General features: G+C 57.0%; 2 protein-coding genes across 4 annotated transcripts; one reads left to right on the plus strand and one right to left on the minus strand.

The window, feature by feature from the left end:
* Nucleotides 1-954: 954 nt before the first annotated feature.
* On the minus strand, nt 955-7,915 carry LOC134497535 (zinc finger protein 398-like). 3 transcript variants are annotated; one of them, XM_063303236.1, is made up of 6 exons: nt 7,872-7,915; nt 6,262-6,663; nt 5,181-5,307; nt 4,758-4,862; nt 3,928-4,041; nt 955-3,229 (listed from the first exon to the last, which is right to left on the minus strand). In XM_063303236.1, the coding sequence occupies exons 1-6, from the start codon at nt 7,893-7,895 to the stop codon at nt 2,343-2,345; spliced, it is 1,659 nt and encodes a 552-aa protein (XP_063159306.1). In that variant the 5' UTR covers nt 7,896-7,915; the 3' UTR covers nt 955-2,342. The 3 variants fall into 3 exon arrangements, with proteins under 3 accessions (XP_063159306.1, XP_063159304.1, XP_063159303.1); XM_063303234.1 differs by having other exon boundaries at nt 956-3,229; nt 4,746-4,862; nt 6,262-6,660; XM_063303233.1 differs by having other exon boundaries at nt 956-3,229; nt 4,746-4,862.
* Nucleotides 7,916-13,596: 5,681 nt separating this feature from the next.
* On the plus strand, nt 13,597-15,851 carry TIGD3 (tigger transposable element derived 3). Its single transcript, XM_063303227.1, has one exon. The coding sequence runs from the start codon at nt 13,645-13,647 to the stop codon at nt 15,571-15,573; it is 1,929 nt and encodes a 642-aa protein (XP_063159297.1). The 5' UTR covers nt 13,597-13,644; the 3' UTR covers nt 15,574-15,851.
* The last annotated feature ends 6,218 nt before the right edge of the window (nt 15,852-22,069 follow it).

The raw sequence follows: 22,069 nt of genomic DNA on the forward strand, positions 1-22,069 counted from the left end.
ATTATTTTTGGAATTTACCCATTTGGGAAGTTGGCCTTTTTAATATTTAAATTCTAATATTGGGCTTTAAAGGTTTTTGCTGTTTTGTTGCCATTTTCTTAATGTTTTGAGAATTCCAAAAGATTTATCTAGTACTTCACTGAATCTGCGGAGTTGGATTTTGAGCTATCTGCCTCTGCTTTCCTGTGAGAACGGCTCTCGTTTACATCTTTTTTCTCCTGATCACACACTATGGAGAGACATGGAAGAAATGAAAGCGATCTTAAAAGAACTCTGTCTTGACGTCACCCAAGCCCTGGATCACCTCCTAGAGCTTGTGGTGTCTAAAGCCCACCACCTCGACCACCTCAATTGACCAGACTGTCACCGGACAGAGCCCTGCTGGTAGCAACTCGCTTTCCAGTCGTCTCGATTCCTGGCTTTTCTTCTCCAGGTTCGGCCAAAGTCCTTGACTATTGGATCTTCCCATCTCTCTGGAGGTCGGCCGATGGGTCATTTTACTTCTCTTGGATACTATTCGGCAACTGCTGTTGTCCAACGGCCATCCGACATGCGCGCGACGTGTCCTGCCCAGCGTAGCTTCCGTTTTCGATATTCGATGACGACATCATTTATTCCACTTCGTGCTCTAATCTGGCTGCTTGGGACGTGGTCTCGGGAGAAGCGTTCAGCGTGGATCTTTCCATGGCCCTTGCTGCTCTTGAAAGCCCTTCCTCTTCTGCCTTTGTTAGCGACCAGGTTTCGCTTCCTTATAGCACCACTGATAAGCCTACCAACAACTTGAAAAAGAAGACGAGTGAAAACTTTGAGAGGAGTGCTCCTTCTTTAAAAAAGAAAATGAGGATTAACATTTCCAAGTCAAAAAGTGAAGGGAGAAAAATTGGACTGTGGAGAGTTAACTCTGATTCTGAAGAAAGAAGAGTTTCGGGGGCAAAGGGAGAGATACGACTGGCTGCGTTCCTGGAAAATCGAGATCAAGAATCAAGGCTGGCTGCTGAATTTGAGACTTGTAAGGGGAAAACTGTGTTTGTAAGCTGAGATATGTAAATGCATTAGCCTATTTTGAAGTCAGATAACTGTTCAAATGTGTTTATCAGGATGGTCTCTTAGACGAATGTTTTCGTTTCGGGGATGACGACTTTACCTTGGGTAAAAGGACATTAACCAAATGTAGATAATTTATCTTTTGCTATTTTAGCAGGCAGAGAGGGGTAAAATTTTAGTGAAGTAGGATAATATTTGAGTATTTGCTTATTAGGGTGAATAATTGTGTTAGAAAAGGCTTTATTTTTTTTTAAGAGGGATAGTTTATTTTAGAGGAGAATGTTATATTGAGAATGGAAATGCTTTAGAGCATTATATGTATCTTTCTTGTAGAAAGTTGGAAGCCACCATGTAATAGTCTTCTCTGCATTTTCGCACTTTTTTAGTTTTCTTTTTTCTTGTAGTATTCTTTGTTTCATTCTTTTTAGTTTCTATGTATTTTATGTGGATGTTGAAAAAATTAAGAAAGCTTTTTGAAGGAGAAAAAAAAAAAGGAAAAACCAACACCAGCACAATGATGGGGGGCAGATCTCGGAAATCCCGGAGTATGCGAGAACTGGGGAGCCAGGCAACACGAAGCCTGCTGGAGCATCACGCTGTGAAACCACACTACGCAAGCGCTGGGCGTTGGTGGAGGCAGCCAGAGCCTCTGGCTGAAGCTGCTCTCGCTTGGACATGCGCCCTCGGTGCAGAACCAAATGCAGTTTCAAAATTAAACAAAAAAGTACAGACAGACAAGCTACGAACGAGGACCTGGGAAGGTGGGGGGGGGTGTTTCCAGTTCCACGGAGGTGTGTAAGGACTGGGACCCCCATCCAGACTGGGCAGGAGTGAAGGGCACAGAGAGCTGTTGGCTTGTCGGGGCCTGCCACACCCGACATCTGCCGTCCCAATTCCTGTGCCACACCATGCAATCTGGAGGGTGTGTGTGTGTGTTTTGCAGCTACATGCCACAAGGAGGACTCACATGACAAGTGGACATGGCAGAAAAGTGAGTGGAGTTTCAGGGGGGTGGAAGGGGCAGCGGGTAGCTGCCCCCTTCTTAACTCCCCCCCAGGCATGCAGGGAGGTTCTTTCTCTGAGAAAGACCCAGGCTGCGTGGCCTACCAGCCCTTCGCAGGCCCGCCCAAGTGCAGTGGGCACCCGGCCCTTTGAGCAGGACCAGGACGTAGCTTATGTCTCAGTGCCAGCCGGCGTGCCCAGAGTGGGGGCTGAGGGGGCTACAAACGCCCTTGCGGCCCCCCAGAGCAAGTCTCCCCCTCGCCCCCCCAGAGGGCCCACTGGGTCCCTCAGCAACGCTAAGGCTGCTCCGGCTTCAGGCCCACCAGGCCGGTCTGCGTGCCCAGCATCAGGTGGCGCACAGCAGGGCTGCGGGCGTGGATCTTCTGGTGGCAGTTCAGCGACTCCTTGTAGCGGAAGTTCTTCCCGCAGGTGGCGCACTGGTAGGGCGTCTCGCCCGTGTGCACGCGCCAGTGCTTCAGGAGGTGGTCCCGCCGGATGAAGCTCTTCCCGCACTCGGTGCACTGGTAGGGCCGCTCGCCCGTGTGGATGCGCTGGTGCCGCACGGCCTTGGAGAGGTCGCGAAAGTCCTTGCCGCAGTAGGTGCAGGTCAGGGGCCCGTCACCCTTCCCCGCGTGGAGCTTCTGGTGCAGCAGCAGGCTGACCTCCAGCTTGAAGCTCTCCTTGCACTGGGTGCAGGTGTAGGGCCGTTCCACCATGTGGTTCCCGGGCCATTTCCCCACGCTGGGTCTGGACGCCGGGGCCCTCTGGGGCTCGGGGCGCTTGGGCACCTTGGGCCGCGTGGGAGCCGGGGCCCTCTGGGCGGTGAGAGGGGGCGGCCTGGCCTCCAGGCCTCCCCCGGGCTCCAGTACCGGGTATGCCCCTCCCCCGCCGTGGCTCTTCTGGTGGCTGGCGAAGAGCGGCTCGTCCAGGAAGCCTTCCCCGCACTCACAGCAGATGAAGGGGCCAGCATGAGCTTCCATGGCTGACGTGTCTGAGTCCTCCTCCTGCGCCTCAGATGCCCCCTGTGCCAACCGCCGGAGGCTGCTCCCGGCAGGCTTCCTGGGCAGGGCGACGGAGGAGGGCTGGGTCTCAGGTAGCAGCTCCTCTCCCGGGCCCTGGAACACGTCTGCCCACTTGCGGGGGAAGAGGCTATCGGCATCATCCTCCAGGAGCTGAGGAGCGCCTGGCGAAAGGAAGACCACAGGTGGCAGAGCAGGGAGATGCTCGGCTCGCCCATCCGCAGCAGCAAGGACTGCCCTGCCCTATTCTGTGCGCCCCACGCGCCAGGCTCCTGCTCAGCTCCTCGTCAGACAAGGCAAAAGACCGGGCCAGGTTCCCCTGACTCTAAAGCAAGGGCATTCCTTCCTGACCCCTTGGCATGGCCCTCACCCAGCACATTTTCCCAGGAGAGACAGTCCTGGAAGTCACATCTGTGCCACTTCTGAGCTCCCAGCTGGTCTGATCAGAAAAAGGCCACAATGCCGAGAAAGAGAGTGCCAGGCTAGGACTGGTAAGCCACCCGTTCTAGCCCTCCCTCACAAATTTCACTGGGCACCACAGAGCCAGCCTTGCCCTCTCAGACTAACACCTGGAGGGGCCCCACCTTCCTCTTCCTCTCTGTCTCAGACAGCTGCTCTCCGCACTACCCTTCGGCTGCTCAAGTGCGCCTGCGGCATCACAGGCCAACTGCCACATTGGGCGACTGGAAAGACAGTTGCTGGGGCCGATCCAGCCTTCCTGATTCCCAAGGAACCCTTCCCTGGGAATCTTCCTGTGTGGTTTCCCAAAACGCTGTGCTTTAGCTGGCAACTGGCCCCCCCCTCCTTCCTCCAGCAACACCATCTGCCTTTCCCTCCCTCCTCGGGCCCCCTCCCCTCTTACCCATGGCGCAGTCCCCTGGGATTTCCCGGTCCTCTGAGCCCCCCATGCTTTTGACAAGAGACAGCTCCTCTTGCTCCATCCAGGAACTGCTGTGGAGAGCCGAAATTGGAGACCCTGTTCAAAGGGGAGAGGACAAAGGTCATCACCACCAGATCCCCCACATTCCAAGGAGGAGACATGGTTCCTGCTGCCGCCCTACTCTATCTTGTATTAGCTAAAGCAAGCTAATTTCTCAACCTTGGCAACTTTAAGGTGTGTGGACTCCAACTACCAGAACTCCCCAGCCAGCTTTGCCCACCCGCTCCAGCCAAATCAGCCCCACCTCACCTTGCCAGCCCACTGCTCAAGGGGGTTCATGGGGCATGTTCTAGAGTCTGCCAGCAGCTGGTTGGGCGGAGCTATCAAATACAAAAAGCGGGCCAAGACCCTTTTCCTTCCCAAATGGGAGGCCCCAAGTGCCCTGGCAGGGAAGGGCAGCAGAGACCCACTGGGGTGCGCGGGCTGCTCCAGACAACACCTCCTGGCATTCTCTGTCCTGTAAAGCAGCCCCATCTTAGTTCTGTTCTAGATTTCATTCCTGCCTTTCCTCCAGGCGCCTGACACGATGACCCTGCAGAGGAGGCTGGACCAAGGGAGGCGCTGGCCTGGTCATCAGCCGCCCTGGGAGCTTCTATGCCTGTGGGGAACCTGAACCCGGGTCTCTCTGTCCAAGCCCATTTGTTTAACTGGGAGGAGAGCAGCTCAGAAGGATGGCTCCCGGAAGGCCAGTGGGGGACTTGGTCTCTTGCCCCACCAAGACTGGGGGGGCAGCCACCCACCTGGCCTCTCACCCAAGCTGGGCTCTGCGGGGGGCTGCTCTTCCCCGCCGTCTGTCCAATCCGAAGCCCCTCCTTGCTCAATCCGGGAGAGAAGGTCCGGCTTGGAGATGGCCGCCTCTGCAGAGGGGAAGAAGTGCACCAGTGGAGCCAGAAGGACTCGCTTTGGACTCTGAAGGCCCCGGATGGGGAGCAACGGCCGGTGGCCCTTCAGGCCAGCCCCTTCCCTCGCTGGACGCAGCTGGGACAAGCACGGCCAGGAAAGGCAGCCTCTTTCTACAACGGGAGGACCCAGCCACAACTCCGCAGGGCTCGACCAAGCCCGCCCGCAAGGGGGCAGAGCCACTGTGGACCCCTGCCCTGCGCAGGGAGTCTGCCCCCAGAGAGCCGTGCGGTCTGGCTCTTGCGGGCCCAGCCCTGAAGCCAGCCGGGCCTTACCAACAGAGACCACCGCCTGGTAGTTCTGCTTCATGATGTGCCGGTAGAGGTCCTTCTGGCCCTCGTCCAGGGTCCTCCACTCTTGCTCCGAGAAACTGCAGGAGGCGTCCTCAAACTGCAACGGGACCTGCAGCCGGACACAGAGGGCGAGAACTCAGGGTCCCGCTCCCCAGCCAGCCGCGGAGGCTCTGCAGGCCTTTTCTGCTTCAGCCTCTTCCCTGGAATCCTGCAGGGAGCCTACCTGCCGAGCTGCGCCTAACTGGCAACCAGAAGAGCGAGGCCAGGGGCGATGGGCCCCGAATCTCTTCCTCCTGTCTCAGATGCTCACTTGGACATGATGAAGGCCTGGGGACAACAGGTCCTCCTTGCTGTCCCGGGTGATCCCTTTAAACCCACCGGAAGCTGTCCTGGGCAGAAGCCTCCTTCCGGGCCTTTGGGAAGCGCAAAATCCGACGCCCGTCCAACCTGCCCGGTTGCCTCTGCTGAGAGACTGCTCAGCCTCTCCCTTACCAGCCAGGGCTCCCCTCCTCAGCCTTTAAGGATGACCACCTTTTTACAAATTCCTCCCCCCATTTTACACGCCTTGTAAACAAACCCAGGAAGTGATCCTGCAGAAGGGCAGCTATGAATCGGGGGGGGGGGTCTGCAAGGGCACCGGGCTGCCTTTCAAAAGGCAAACCTCCCGATTTTCGAGCTCCGCTGGAATGACACAGCCGACCCAGTCAGCCCCCACCCAGGAGAGGTCCTCAACCCCACACCTGGTTCCCACAACCACAGGTGCCCAACTCTGGTGGCAACTCGCCGCTTCTGACAGCCTCCGAGCTGTCCTGCCAGTGTTTTTTTTAAATGTTCTGGACACAGAAAGAGAAGCCTGTTTTTCTGGGACTGTTCTGGGAATCGAACTCAGTTCCAGGGTCAAGACTAACCCTTCTAGCCCACCCGTTTGGCTTCGTGGTTCACACAGCCCCAAAACCTCCCATCAAGGGCACGCGGCTGAATTCCAGCCCCCATCAATTGCCACGGCCACTGGTCCCCTAGCCCTGCAGGACCCAACCCCCAGCCAGGCCCAGCACACTCTGACCTGGGGGGTCTCCCCCTTGGAGCCCGGGGCAAGGCGCAGGATCCAGAAGTTCCGGTTCTTGAGCAGGTTCTCCATGTTCTCCAGCCGCCGCTGCAGCAGGCCGTACTCCTGGATGAGGGTCCCCAGGGCGGCCCACTTGCTCTCCAGCTGGTTCCCGAACTCAACCGCCGTCTTCTCGCAGCCGTCCAGCTTCGTCTCAGCCATGCCCATCCTGCCCTCCAGGCTCATGAGCTGCGCAGCGTAAGAATCCACCTTGCTCTCCACCGCTTGGATTTCCGCCACAACGGTCAGGGAGAGCTCGGCCGTTTCAGGAAGTGCGTCCCCCGTGGGGGTTTGCTCGGGGGTGCTGAGGGGCTGAGCGGCTGCCATGGGCTGGGGCTCCATGTCCCACTGAAGACCCTGCTGACAAGGAGGAAAACGCAAACGGGATCACTGTCCAGGAAAGGATATTTTGCTTGAAGGAAAGAAGGGAGGGACCATTTCTGGGCCAAACATTGAGAAAAGGGCCAGGAATGTGGGTTTTCCATACTTTGCCTCCCGCTGGGCATGGCAAAGAACTGAATTCTTTTGGAGCACTACAGCTCTGCCTTGCCAAATTTAATCCTTGCCAAGCTTCACGTGCGTGGCAAAGCCCCAGTCAACGTGGGAGGATCATTCTGTGCTAGATGCCAACTGCTTTGGGGGACAAAAAAGAGCAAGCAGCGGTGCAGGTGGAGATGCCCCAAAGGGAGCTGGGGGGAAGAAGTGACTTGCAACACACGCGGCCCTTGGCACTGACAGAGCACAGAAGTGACCCGAGTCCCCTTTCAAAGGGTCAACAAACTTCAGGGCCGATGCCCACCCTCCTCTCCTGCTCTCCACATGTCCCTGGCCAGTTGCAGCTATGTAATATGTTCCTATTTTGATACACCTCTGTTTTAAAAATTGCCTTCAAAAGATCATTACAAAGACCTATTTATCCACCCTGGGCACGGAGGTGCTTTCTCTGAATGGAAGAAAAGCCGGACTTTTTGGCTTTGCCCGGAATCCTTCATGTTCTTCTGTGCTAAAGTCCCAGCCCTGCTTAGCCTCTTTCGGCAGCCCCTTCGCGACCCTGGCTGGAGATCTGGGCGGGCTTCTGGTCCAGCCCCCCAAAGCGCCGCTGTTGCTGGGGCTGAAGGAGCTTCGCTGCGCCCGAGAAGGCCATCGCCCGCCCCACCGCCAGCAACGTGCCCGGGATCCGATCCGATCCGGCCGGCCCGAAGCCCCTGGTCGCGCCCGGGCCTGCGGGGCCGAAGGGGCCGTGGCCGCGAAGGGCAGACGCTGCGGGCCCCCCGCGGGGCAGGTGGAAAGGGCACCCCGAGGAGATCCCTTCCCAGCAGCGGGCATCCTCGCGCTCCCGGGCGGCGAAACGTCCAGGAAGGGCGACCCAAGCCCGGGAGCGGGTCCAGCCCCCCAACCCCGCAGCGGGGGAGCCCAGGCCGGGCACCCAGGGAGTCGCACCCGGGCCTAAAGCCCCCTCCCGGGCAGGGCTCACCCCCCCGCCGGCCCCGCCGGCCCCGCCTCTGCCCCTCGCAATCCGCCGGGAGCCCCCCGCCCCCGCCCGGACTGCGGCAAGCCCCCCCGCTGACCTGGGCGGGGCTCCACTCGGCCATGGCCCGGCTGGGCTCCCGCGAGGCGGCGGCGGCGGCGGCGGCGACGGGCGGGCGGACGGGCGGGCCGGGCCTGGCCGGGCAGCGGCGGGAGGACGGGCGAGCGGGCGGCGAGCGGTGCGCCGGTCGGGTCCAGGAAGCCGCTGTCGCCGCAGGCGCAGCGGCGCCGCCCGCCCCGCAGCGCCCCCGCCGGCCGGAGGTCGCCACTGCGCCGCGCTGCGCCGGGGTGCGGGGCTCCCTGGGGGCGGCGGCCCTGCGGGAGAGGGGGGGGCCGGGAGGGTCCGCCGCTGCTCCCCGGCCGTGGCTCGCGCCGGCCTCTGCCGCTGGCGCGGTCAGCCCCGGCCCTGCCCGCGGGTCGCGGGCCCCCGGAGCAACACAGCTGCTTCGGCGCCAGTCCGGCTCGCCCCGCTGTCCCACCTCGCAGGGCTGCGCGTGGGGAGGGGTCGGGGACGGGGGAAGGGGGCGGCCGGAGAGGGGTCGGGGCTCGTCCTCGGGGGACAGCCGCGTCGGGCCCAACTCAGCGCGGGCGCAGCCCCGCCGGCGAGGCAAACCGGAGGTGGCGCGGAAGCCCCGCTGCGCCCAGAGCGGTTGGGTCGCTGCCCGTGGCCGGAGGGCGACCCCTTTGCCGCGGAGACCCTCCGGAGGGGAGGGCAGGAGGGGGCACCGGCCTCGCGCCCCCTCCCCTCCCCTCCCCTCCCCTCGTCCGTCGCCGGTGGCCGCTGAAGCCTCCCCGCCTGGGAAGTCCTTTGGGGGAGCCGGCTGCGTTTCCCGAGAGAGCCGCTTTCGGAGCCGCTTCGGCGGAAGAGCTGAGGGCATCGCGGCGGCCGAGCCTTCCAGCGGACCTCGGCAGCTCCGGGCTGCGGGTGGCCTGCAGGCTCCCTGCTTACCCGCCACCCTTGACGCCCTCGGCCGCGGGAGCCAGGACGCCACTAGCGTGGCGGATCCCGGGGGAAGATATTGCGTGGGTCCGCGCTGCACCTGCTTCCCCGGTCACCCCCCTTCGCCTGCCATCCACCGCGTTTGCAACCGGAGATCTCTTCGCCTCTCGTCTCAACGAGGGACGCCCCCGGTGTGGGCGTGCTGAATTGTCACCGTCCCTCCAGGTCTTAAGTCCTGGGAGCAAAGCACAGCAAGAAGGGGAACAGCCTCTCCTTTTTAAAAAAAAAAAACTTTATTATATTTTAAAGTATAGATAAAACATGAAAAGATAGGAAAAGATTGAAAGAAAACTAAGGAAAGGAGAGACTAACTTTAAAAGTGCAGAAATAAATAGAAAATGGTACAAAGGGAATGACTTCCAACTCTTTGCAACAAAGATATACACAGAAAATACATCAACCGCTTACTCCAATTTTAACTATGATAAGCATTATCTCTATAATCCATTTCAACTTAATGATCAAAATTCAAAACTATAACTTCATTTTTTTCAGTTACAAACAAAAAGCCCAAAAGCAGTTCTCCACTAAATAGTATCTCACATCCCTGATCAGTTTTGCCTTCTCTGCCAAATCCATTAAATTTATCTTATTGTTCCCCAAGAGTGGGAGCCTCTTCATCCAGGTGTCCCCAGCAGGGCTGGGTTGGACCCCCAGAGGCTTCTTCTCCCATGCTGAAGGCAGAGATGCTGAGAAGGGGGCCTACAGTCCGGCCAAGGCTTTCCTCCGGCCCAGAGGTGCAAAACGCGGGGGGGGGGGTGCAGTAGAACTCCTGGTTTTGCAGTTCACTGCAACTTCGATCTGGTCCCAGAGAGATGCCCTGAATTTTCCCAGCGTTTTTTTCTTTTGTACCCGGCATCTCCCAAAGCTTGCAGCCGCCACACACACAGACGTGCACCCAATTTCAAGCCCCTGGCTTGCTTTTGCATCTTGCTTCTACCCCCCCTCCCCACCCCAGCCATGCGGGGGGGGGGCACTGCCAGGAAAGGCTGCCTCCCCCTCGCTGGGATGGCGCTGCTGGTTCGTCAATGAACCATTGTCTCCCTCTCCTGCCTATTGGAGGGCTCCCCATCCAATCCAGGGTGAGGAGAGATCCTACCAAGAAAGGCAGCACCAATCGGGGACAAGAACCTAGGCGGGCAGAGAACGGGCAAGGTGGGGAGGGGGGCGCGGGGGCTGGGTGAAGGGGACGGAGCCTCGCGATGGCCTCTGTGCCCCTGCCCTCCGGCTGCACGGCCGTGCCCGAGGGGCAGCTTGGGGGTCTCCCTCCCCGCCGCGCCACACTCCTCTCCTGGCATCCTTCACCCCCCACCTCTCGCTGTCTCGCATCCTCAGAAGCCGCCAGGCGGGCACCGTGAGAACCGGCGGGGCAGATCCCAGCTCGAGGGGAGGAGGAAGCGGGCCAGGCCGGGCCAGGCCCCCCAGTCGGCCACGGGTCCCAGCCACGGAAGAGCCAAAGCGTCATCTGTGTCCAGGCGGGGCTGGGCTCAGGTGAGGTGGCACCCTGTCAGCCTGGATAAACTTCAGGTGAGATCGCCGCGGAAGGCGGATGGAGCTGGGTCCCTGAGCCTTCCTTCGGGGCTGTAGAGGAGAAGGCACGGGCCGAGCGCGCTCCGTCCCCGCTCCTGGAGTCCAACCCACTTCTGCCTAGGGCTTGGGAGAGGGAACAAATGGTGGGATGTGTGGTCTGCATCCAGGGGGCTCCCAGATGGGTCAGACTACAGTGCCCATCCTCTCCAGTGGGATGAAGGGAGTTTAAGTCCTCCCCCAAATAACTTCTGGTAACTTAAATCCAGTCTTTTGTATCGTGGACTCTGGAAAGAGGGAGGACAGGTCTTGACCTTTGTGGGGCTGCATTCCTTGTCCCCTGATCCTGCTCACTGCTTCCCCCTGGACCTTGGCCAATCCTTCCCAAAGTTGCCCCCCACAACTAGACACAGATCTCAAGGCGGGGTCTGACCAATACAGAACTGCGTGGAACAGTTCCTTCTGCGGTTTATGAATTACATCTCTGTCGATGCACAGAGTCACTTGGTTTCCTTGCAGTCAACTGCTGACTCATATTCAGTCTGCAGTCTTCACAAAGAACCAGGAGAAATAAAGGACTTTACACACACACACACACACACACCTTCATTCTCAGTTCCCCAGCCATGTAGGGCCCGAAGGCAGCCATCTGCCCATCTCAACGTTCTGTGGTGCAGACAGGCACCATTGTGGATTGACCACATGCTGGCAGCGGGGGACAGGACTTTTCCATGGTGGCCCCCATCCTTTGGCAGGACTTCCCCTGCCCCAGGATGCATCAGGCTGCAACACTGTTCCACTTTAACTGATTTTTTGAAAAAGCATCACTAATGCTGATTTTCCCCCTAGCTCTGATTACAATCTTTCTGTTACCCTGTATGACAATTTTATTATTCTGCTATAACACGTTTCGAGATGCTCTACAGGTAGTCCTCGACTTATGACCATTCATTTAGCTACCATTCAAGTTACAACGGCACTGGAAAAAGTAATGTAGCCAATGGTCCTTGCACTTACAACTGTCACAGTGTCTCTGCAGTCATGTGATCAAAATTCGGGCCCCTGGCAACCGGCATGTATTTGCGATGGTTGCAGTGTCCCAGGGTCATGTGATCTCCATTTCCGACCTTCCCAGAAGGCTTCTGACAAGCAAAGTCAATGGGGAACCACGTGATTCACTTAACGACTGCCACAAAAATGTCATAAAATCAGGTGTGGTCATGTGATGCCTCGCTTAACAACTGCACTGCTTAACAACACATTTTCTGGTCCCTACTGTGGTTGTAAGTCAAGGACTACCTGTACATGAAAAAAGCAATACATAAGGACACCGAGGAATACAACCTGGGTGCATCCTCATAGGCTCCCCTCTGCCGGGAAGGGGAGACGTGGGCCTAGAGCTGCAGGTGCTCTCCTTTGGTTACCTGCAGGTCCCTTCAGCCTCAGACAACCACTGGCATCCTGCCCCTGGAAGGCGTGAGAGGAGAGAAGATCCTTGGCAATGCTTCTGCCAGGCCGGTGGGGATGATGAAGGAGAAGGATCGGGACCGGGACAACTGCGCTTACCGAAGTGTTGGTGGGTCTCCAAGCAGGTTTCCCCCAAAAATGACACTTTTTTTTGGGCACCACTGCAGATTGCTCATGAGAGCCATTTTGGTGTTGTGGTTCAGGCTAGAAACTGGGAGGCCATGAGTTCTAGTCCCGCCTCGGGCATGAAGCCAGCTGGGTGACCGTGGGCCAGTCGCTCTCTCTCAGCCCCGGGAAGGAGGCAAGGGCAAACCACCTCTGAAAAACCTGCCAAGAAAATGGCAGGGGCTCGTCCAGGCAGCCTCCGAGAACGGGACACGACGGAACAAATTAAAAAAGAAAAAGATTCTCTACGGACAGACAGGTGCCTATGAGAAAGAAATAGAAATTCTGGGCAAGCATTTCCATTTTCTCCTGTCTGTTACAGCCCCCCCAATCTCTCCGTATGGCGTTGGAGGGGACGTGGCGTGTCCCCAGGCAGGCTCCCCCCGCTCAGGGAGAGGAGGCCGGTCCCTGCTGCCCCCTTGGCCAGCATTGGGCTTGGTCACAGGTGTTGGGAAGGGGATCGCAGGTGCTCAGCAACCCACGCTGGGGTGCAACCGGGGGGGGGGGTCGAGCCACCATGCAATGAAGCAACACAGGTGAGAAGGAGGGGGGTGTCGATCGCATGGTGAATTACCCATTTCCAACTTTTTCGACCCTCCCTGCGGACACCCTTGGGCACCGCTGTAGTTAGGGGTGTCTGCAAGGCGTGGTCAAAAAGGTCACGATGGTGGCCATAGACATGCAACGAAGCCCTGGCCATAAGAAGCAGGCAGGCTTTCGATCGGACAGTCATGGCCCGGTCTCGGCTCCTTTTGACCACAGTCTGAGGACAGCTGTTCTGACTTCCTCCATCTTGAGAATCAGAGGAAACTCCAGCTGTAGTTAACTCACGACGTTTGAAGGAGAAGCAGCCCATCGCTCCACGCCCGGCATCTCCTTGTTCCGTACGTCTGAATGGGCATTCATAGTTTACTTATATAACCTCTCCTGAAGCATGCAGGATTTGGCACTGTCCCTAAAGAAAGGGGAGGACTTAAGACCTTTCCATAAACATGCTACTTTGCTTGCAAAATGATTTTCACCTTTTTTACAGGCCTCCACCTGCACAAGCATCTCTGGCTTAGTTCCCAGGTTCCATTCCTGGATGCAAGGGTCCAGCCTGAGTTACCCCAGAATTTATCACAGGTAGTCCTCACTTAATGAACATTCATTTTGTGACAGTTCAGACTTATGACAGTGCTGAAAAAAATGACCCGCAACCGGTGCTCACACTTGCGACCATTGCAGTGTCCCCACAGTCACGTGATCACAATTTGGGCGCTTGGCAACCAGTTCGCATTTAGGACCGTCGCAGCATCCCGTGGTCACGCAATCGCCATTTTCAACCTTCCCAGCCAGCTTCTGGCAAGCAAAATCAATGGGGAACCTTGGGATTTGCTTAACAACCATGTGGTTTGCTTAATGACTGCCACAAAAAGGTCATAAGATCGGGTCAGATTTGCTTAATAATCGCTTTGCTTAGTAACCAAAATTCCGGTCTCAATTGTGGTCGTTAAGCGAGGACTACCTGTATTATTATTCAGACCAAGAAGGCGTTGATGTTACCAGCTCTAGGAAGGACATTGGATTAACCTTCCCCTGCACTTTTCCCCCCAGGAGAGAGCCGGCAGCCAAAAACTGTTAAGCAGGAGGAGGAGGAGGAAGACAGACAGGAGATGCATCTCAACCGGCTGGAAGCTGCCATCACCGGTCTGCCTAGAAGAAGTGGTGTAAACGGGCTCCATCAGGCTGTGCAGAAGCCAAGCGGTGCAGAGCCCCTGCAGCTGAGCTCTGGAGCAGCCAGCGAGGAGGTCTTGCTGCTGGACTGCAGGGCGGGACCCGCCATTCGGACATGCAGAGCCCAGCTGGGGGAGATGCCCCACTGGTGCCTGGAATGTGGGAAGAACTTCGGCCAAAAGGCGGAGCTAGAAATGCACCAGTCCAAGCACAGCGGGCAGAGTTCCTACATCTGCAGCGACTGTGGAAGGACCTTCGTGGAGCACATGGCCCTGGCTGCAGGGCAGGGAGCATGTGCTGCAGGGAATGCCCTCAGCCCCGCCGGGGGCCGGAGGAAGGGGCTGCCCTTGCCCAGCGAGGCCGTCGTGCCAAGGAAGGAGCGGAAGGAGCTGTCCCTGCACGAGAAGGTCCGAGTGCTGGAGATGCTAGAAGGGCCCAAGGTGTCCCAGAGTGAACTGGCAAAAAGATTTGGGGTCTCCCAGCCCCAGATCTGCCGCATCATCAAGAACAAGGAGCGCATCCTGGCAGAGTGGGGTAAAAATGCCAACCCGGGACGCAAACGCAGGCTGGAGGAGAAGGGCCCCACCAGCGACCGAGCTCTCTTGCAGTGGTTTGAGCGGAGCTGCAGGCATCCCTTCCCCTCTGAGGGGAGGCCCTGGCAAGAGAAGGCTGGCCTTGGAGGGGAGCCCAGCCCAGAGAGCAGCCTTCTTTGGCGAAACGGCTCCCAAGCAAAGCCGAAGGTGGCACCCGGGAGGCCTCTTCCGGAGAAATGGCGCAGGGAGCCGCCGGAGGAGGAGGAGGAGGAAGACGGCCGCTGGGAGAGGACCACCCTGCCCTGCGTCCTCAGCCAGTACGACCTTCCCGACGTCTATGCTTGCGGGGAGACGGGCATGCTCTTTAGAGCCACCCCAGAAGACCTGGCGCCACAGAGGAGCAAAGGAGCCCGGGACCAGCTCACTGTCTTGCTCTGCACCAACATGGACGGCTCGGATAAAAGAGACGTGCTGGTCGTGGGCCAGGCAGCTGGGTTGTTGGGCCTCCCAGCAGGCGGCCTCCGGGAGTTGCCTTCTGCGACCTACAGGGCTAACGGCAAGGCCTGGATGACCGCCACCATCTTCACCCACTGGCTCCGGAAATTTAACGAAGAGATGAAGGAGAAGGAGAGGCGGGTGGTGCTCTTCCTGACGCAGTGCAGCGTGCATCCCTACGCCGAGCTGTCCCACGTCCAGATGGTCTTCATGCCCCCTCACCTTCCCTGGCTGCGCCCCTTGGAGCAGGGGGTAGTCCAGAATTTTAAGTGTCACTACCGGCGGAGGATGCTGACCCATCTCCTGGTCAGGTGCAGCAGCAGGGGCTGCAGCCCAGCCAGCCAGCTCTCCAGGTACCTGACGCTTTTGGATGCCGTCCATCTGGTCGTCCACGCTTGGTCCGAGGTGTGTCCACAAACCATAGCGAACGCTTTCAAGGCTGCGGGCTTCAGTGCGAATCCCCGCATCCTGGCCCCTCCGCTGGAGGTGGTCCAGGCCCTGGGCTGCAAGGATCGGGACCAGTTTGAGCAGTTCGTTCTGATGGACGAGGGGCTGCAGTGCTTTGGGGACCAGGAGGGGGCCAGGGCGACGGAGGCCCCCCAGCGCCAAGGACCCGGCTCCTTGCGAGCAGAAGGCGAGGAAGAGGAGGAGGAACCACTTTTGCTGCCCTGCCCCTCGAAGGCCGAGGTCGTGGAGAGCCTGGCGAAGCTGAGGCGCTACCTGGAGTGCCGCTCAGTGCTGCCAGCCACGTTCCACTCCTTCTACCAGTTGGAGGACTTGATCCACGCCATCGCCCTGTCTGACGTGCAGCTAGTAAAAGCCAAAGCCTGCAAAGACTGACTTCCAGGGTCGCCCATATACGAACAGAGGACTCTTGGTCCCGAAATGGGAGCCCAGGAACCCACAGGGGCATCTTAGGCTTCATAAAACCCTGTACAGTCACCAAATAGTTTGGGGGAGTAGTGCTGAGAGAGGGTGCCGCAGTCTTCCTCCTGAGGACTAGCAGCATGCAGGGAAGGACAGCAGAGTAGCAGGCTTCTAGTGAGAAAAGAGGAAGAGAACTGATCAGTGGACTTCCTGCCAACCCTGCTGCTTGCAGAGAGCCTCTGGAGGAGTTGGGGGGCTTCCTTCGGGCCCCTGGACTGGCCCGTGCTTACATACCAGGGCCCAGTTTGGTGTGTGTGCCCCATCATGGCTTTTAGGACATGGTTTGGTGTGTGCAAACCTATCCGGTTGCGACTTACTTGTGGCCAAAACTACAGGTTAGCCAACATGTAGATCTAGCCCCGATTAACATTTATGGATAACGGAAAGGCAGGGGGATTCGTGGGAGGAGGGGCAAACCATTCCCCACACAACTTGGCATCACTGTGCAAACGGTGTGAGTTGCCCCAGTGCCACCGATGCAAGTTACAGAGGTTGCCTCCCTCGTGTGAGGACATCATGGCCTTGTCCTGACTTGTGCTGGGCACCTAGTAGGTTGGTAGGGAGCCTGGCATTGCTCCCCACGCCTGCACTGTGGACCTCTCCCTGGGCAGAAGCAGTGGCGCTGAAGGAAGCGGGTAATTCAGGGAAGGCCGTTGCAGCGTTTTATCTTGACCTCCTGTGGTGCTGGGGGAACCGCACGGAAGGGCTTGATAGTTGGGGAAATGGGATACCAGCGCAGCAGCGGCTGAACGGCGGTTCCTGTCCCGGCATCCTGAGGGACGTGGCGGCCAGGGTTCGGACTCTCCCCAAGAGGAGCCCACCGCGGGGACAGGGCGACAGAGGCCACTTGGTGCCAGGAGGGCAGAAGGCAAAGCTGCACAGCTGCCCGTGGAGCTTTTGCGGGGTGCGAGGTGGCCGTCCACCCCTGGCCCCGCCTGGCCATCAACATTCCCTGACAGAGCTGGCCCAGCAGACCGCAGCTGAAATAAGCCAGAAGCTGCGTTTGGGCGATGGCAGCGCTGAGCCATCTTAAGCGTACAGAACAGCTTTTGACTTTTCCAGAAATGGTGGGATTTTTGAGAATAAGAGGGCGGGTGTGGAAGGAGCTCCTTAGAGCCCGTGGGCCCGTTTGGCCTGGAAGTCCTGAACGAATCCAGCTTCAAGGATGCAAATGCCAGAACGCCAATAAAGTGTTAAAAAGCCGATTGCTGTAGAGTGTGTGCGTGCGTGCGTGTGCGTCCGTGCGTTGCTTTTAACACACACAAGCGCAGGCACATTCTGCATCCCAGTGATAATCACATGACTTCTTTTGCCCTCTCAGGTTTGCTTAATCCTCCTTCCCAGGAAAGCGGTTAAAAAACAAAAGGTCTGTCTGGAGGACTGAGGTTGCAGCCTGTTGCAGAGCAGTGGTGCTTGGTCTCTTTGGAGAGATGCGGGAACGTACATCAGCCTTTCCTGCCTCAGCGCTCTTCCGATGTGTTGGACATCCCTACCCATCGCCCCATTCTGGCTGGGAAGCATGGGAACCAGAGTCTAACACAGTTGAGAAGCGCTGGTCTAGCCCATCAGCTGGGTTCCAGGAGAGAGAGGTCAGACGGAGGAAGACTTGCCCCTCATGAATGGAACGGAACTGGCAGAGGGAAAGGTTCTCCCTTGGCCGGTAGCAGGGGTTTAGCTTCGCTTTTTAAGTCAAAGGTTAAGAAGCCGCCCCCGTCAGAGCTTGGCTTCCTGGCTTCACGGAGCCTCTGGCGAGAGAATGCGGATGGGCCGATGCTGCTCGGGGGGGGGCTGGACGTTTGACCCGACAGGCAGCCCTGGAGAAGTGCTGTCTTCGGACAAGGCTGGGCTTTAGGAAGACAGTTTCTAAAGGTAGTTCCCATGCACACACAGAGCGTTGATGGGGTCAGTTTTCAGAGAAAAGGAACATTTATTTTGCAAAGCATCCTTTCCCCCATCATTTTCTTTGCTTTGCCAAGTTTCTGTTAATTACCCTGAAATCGTTAGGAATCAAGTCTGCCTTTCAACACAGCCTTCCGGAAATCCTAGTCTGTCATACTCGCCTCGCCACCGGTGGCCTAACTCCCTGCTTGTATGCCTGCTCCTCTCACAGGCCTCCTGCTGCGTGAAAACAGCCGTCATGGGTCCTAACCGTGGTGTATGGCTCTGCAAGAGAGGGCAGCTGGGAGGACCTGGGGGGTCCCAAAGGCAGGGAGGCAGGCAGGTCCTGCTTCCCGCCTTCCCACCTGAGGCGCAGCGGCTTTCCTGAGACAGCTGCGAGGAGCGGGGGTCTTTCCCCGGCTGTGGAGAAGGGCGGGGGGGGACTGCTCAGTGGCAGCTGCTACCCGGGGGGGGGCGGCTTTGGAAACTAGGGACAGCTGTGAGCTTCTGAATTCTGAGTGGCACACTGTTCCCACCTTGGTAACACCAGTGAAACAGACAACGAAGTGCAAAAAGTATGTAAATTCATTAAGTCATGGATAGATAAATAGGTAGGTAGGTAGACGGACAGACAGTCTGCAAGGACACCAACCAGAATTTAAAACAGGGACCAAACATGCATTCAGCCCTCTTGACTGCTTTGCCAAACACCCCAGCTGCTGAAGGAGCGCACTAGAAACCTGGAGCTGAGAGGTCAGAATACAGGTAGTCCTCACTTAACAACCATTCATTTAGTGATGGTTCAGACTTACGATGGTGCTGGAAAAAAGACTTACGACCTGTCCTTACACTTACAACCATCACAGCATCCCCATGGTCATGTGATCACACTTTGGACATTGGCAACCGGTTTGCATTTACGACCATCACAGTGTCCTGTGGTCACATGATTGCCATTTTTGACCTTCCTGGTGGGCTTCTGGCAAGCAAAATCAGTAGGGAACCACATGATTTGCTTAATGACCACTGCAAAAAAGGTCGTAAAATTGGGTTGGATTCGCTTAATGACCGCTTCGCTTAGCAACCAAAATCCCCATCCCAATTGTGGTCATTAAGCAAGGACTACCTGTACTCAAAATGCTTAGGTGCTACACAGATGATGTTGGCAGCATGCAGCAGGCCTCGTGCGAGAGGAAGGGCAACGGACGACAGAAACTCCCTTGGGAATTCTGCAGAATGGCGCTGTCATGTTCACCATTCCAATGTTACCGTTACATCGTAACGTTTCGCATGTCATTTGGCTGATGCATGTTTCGTCTGGGAGGGAAGGAGGATTCCATCTCGTGGGATTGTTATATGTTGGCAGCTGGATTGGAATGTGTTTGGGTTATCTCGTGTGTTCAAGGTTCCTTTCCCAGGACATCAGCAGAAACGGTTACCAGCACCTGGGGGGGGGAGTTTGCAACGGCAGGGCGAGGGGAGGGATTACGTTTGAGCCGAGGATTTTTAGTTTGTATTTGGCGTGCTTTTGCTCATTCTCAGCTTTCTCTGTATTTGCATACTATTCTTTAATAAATCAGATATCATTAAGTTCCTGCTTGTGAGTCTGAGTCTATTAGGGTAGGCAATCCTTACAGGCGCCTGATGCTTTATATACAAAGCAACCCGGAAGCTTCTCGAATGCCCTTTGCTGGAGGATGTCATCATTCTCAGCTCGGTTTTCTTATGATGATTATGATCTGGAATATCTACCTAATTACACTTCAGCAAGGATTTCAAACCCCACCTGGTAGACCCCCAATTTCTTTGGCTGGGTTAGGGTTACTCCAGGAATCTGTTGTGAGTGCGGATGGTGAGCAGGAGGGGGCCCCTCTCCAGGGGGAAAACGCATGCATAGTTTAGAGGCTTGGAACCTTCCTGCGAAGAAACTCAGAGCAGACCCGCCTTGAGCGGGGGGGTTATCTGTGAAGGTTTCCCATGGCCGTTCAGGTTGGCAGGATTTTCTGTCTCCTAGAGAAGGGCAATAAACACTGGAGACCCAAGATGCCATCTCAGCATGGTTCTTCGCTCTAAGATAGGACAGAATCGTTCTTACTGAAAAGGTGATTGTGGAAAACAGTGGCCGCGAATACCAACATAACATCTCTCCTGGCGACCCTATTTTAAAATATGAGATGGTTAGATTATGTAAACCAACCTTCCCCAGTCTGGGACCTCCAGATATGTCAAACTACATATCCCATCATCCCTGCCCTCACACAGGCCAGTAGCCACGAGGCTGGAGTTGTACAGAATATGGCCTAAGCATCTGGAAATGCCAAATTGGAGAAGGCATAACTAATCCCTACAGGCTCTGACCACCTCAGGGACAGGGGTGTCCGTAGGGTGTGGTCAAAAAAGGAAAGAAAGCCATCTTGACCTTTTTGACCCAACCAGCGGAGACACCTGCTCAGGGGTTCCTCCCCCTCCTTTTCGTATCCTGTGCTTTGTTCAAGGACAGGGCAAGTCTCCAAAGCCTGCAGAAGAGGAGGTGCAGAGACCTTGCAAGAGGTCCAAGGTATGGCCAAGGGGTGGAGAAGGTCCCTCTGCCGGCAAGACCGGATGCTTCCCCGCCCCACAGGCATGCATGTCCCTGAGAGCTGCCAGACCAAGATCCAAGGGCTGAACGGCCACACCGGGTCTTCTTTGGAGATGCTGGTTCCGTGCAGAAAAGAAACCCTTCCCTGTGTCTTGGGGTGCAGCAGGTTGCCCCAAGAGAATGCCATTAAAAACTCTGTCCTTTCTCCTTCTGCCAGGGGATGTCACCCCAAAGCACTGGTGGGCCCTCAGTTTGGAGAAAGGGAGTTTTTGTGGGGTGGGGCATCTGCCCCTCTTCCCACACCCCAAGTTAGAAGAGTGGGAAATAAAGGAGGATTTGGGAAGCACCAAGGCAGGATCAGCCCCAGAAAGGGAGGAGGTCCTCCCTGCTGGGAAGGTGCAACTGACGGGGTCCTGGAGGGGCCAGCTCTGAAACTGGCTGGATGCTGGGCAATCCCCTCTCTCACTTCAAGGGGAGAGTGATGGCGGCTGAGAAATGCAGTGGAAGTGGCAAATAAACACAAACAGTCCCTTCTCCCCAGACAAAATGGTGGAGCTTAGCTCACCTGCCCTCTGCCTGTTTGGAAACTTGCTGAGAAGTTGGTGTCAAAACCAGAGGCGCCGGTGGCATGAAAGGAAGTTAGGAAACAAAGTGCTCGCAGAGGGGGAAATGCGGGAGAGAAACAGCAGGGCAGGGGGCTCACTAGGGACCAGAGGGGAGGGGTCACAGCCACGCCTCCCTAAACTCCCCAAATCCACCTCTGATCCCGCCCACAAGATGCCACTGATCCCACCTCCAAGGAAGTGGGCGATGCATCACAACAGAGCTTGCACACTTCGGGCTGCCCTTGGATGATGCTGGAATAAGAGGGGAAATACCGCTGATGATGCTTCAGCTCTTCCCATGAGGACAAAGAGGCAACGTGCTGTCATCAAGCCAGAGTTGTATCCAGATTATGTGCAGATCAGGACAGGGCCTCAGAAAGCTTTGTTTGTTTTATTCAGACTAACCATATAACTCTGCTTAAAACTAGAGATTTCCCATTTCTGCCACTATCGATAAACTGCAGATATATTTCCCAGCATAAAGAAACACAAAGTGGCGATGTTTGATGTGCAGCCCCCCCCCCCTTCCTGAGGCATCCCAACCTTGCTCCAGGTTTGCTGGAAGGCTCCTTGGCTGGGGGGATGCTGGGGCAGCTGACGATGGGAGACAGCCCTTTGTGGAGCTCCCAAACCTGGGTGGCGTCATGCATGTGTGGTGGGCCAGGAGTGCAGGGAGGACGCTTCCGTTCCTGCACTCAAGAGATGCCCATTCTTCTGGCGGACAAGCAGACAACATCCATCTGATCCCACCCAGCCATTGAGGCTCCCCTGGGGCCCCCAGAATCTTGCAAGCAAGCAAGGGAAGGGGAAGGGAGGGAGGGAGCTGGGGAAGGCAGAGCGCAACGTGGGGCAGTGAAGTGTGGATTGCCTGGGGTGGGGCCCATGGGAGCAGCACTGGCCAGCCTGAAATAAACAAATAAATAAATAAATTGCCCAGCCTGCACGGAGCTTCTTCCTCCCACCATGTCTGGGTGGACACTCAGCTGTTCTCCACATCCCAAGGGCTGCCCCTCACCCACCCCAAGAGCAGCCCCCTCTGCCCAGCTGCCCATTGCCCGCCTCCCCCAGACTCCTGAGGAGGCCCAGGCTCCATCCTGCTTCAACGCCAAGAGCCCCCCTGCTCCTCCCCAGTGCAGCCTCCCTCAAGCTCCAGAGGTCTTGGGGGGGGGGGGGGAGGCTCCTCATGGGTGAGCCAACTACCAGCATGGGCTATCTCCCCACCCCACCCCCGCACCCAGCAGAACATCGCCTACCAACTACAGGGAGACGAAGGTTGTGGTTTTCAGATAGAAGATTTGGAAATACGTAGATTCCACTTCCAGGGACAAAGGGGGCATTTTTTAATCAC

The sequence above is a fragment of the Candoia aspera genome, chromosome 4, assembly GCF_035149785.1.
Source record: "Candoia aspera isolate rCanAsp1 chromosome 4, rCanAsp1.hap2, whole genome shotgun sequence".
Classification (NCBI taxonomy): domain Eukaryota; kingdom Metazoa; phylum Chordata; class Lepidosauria; order Squamata; family Boidae; genus Candoia; species Candoia aspera.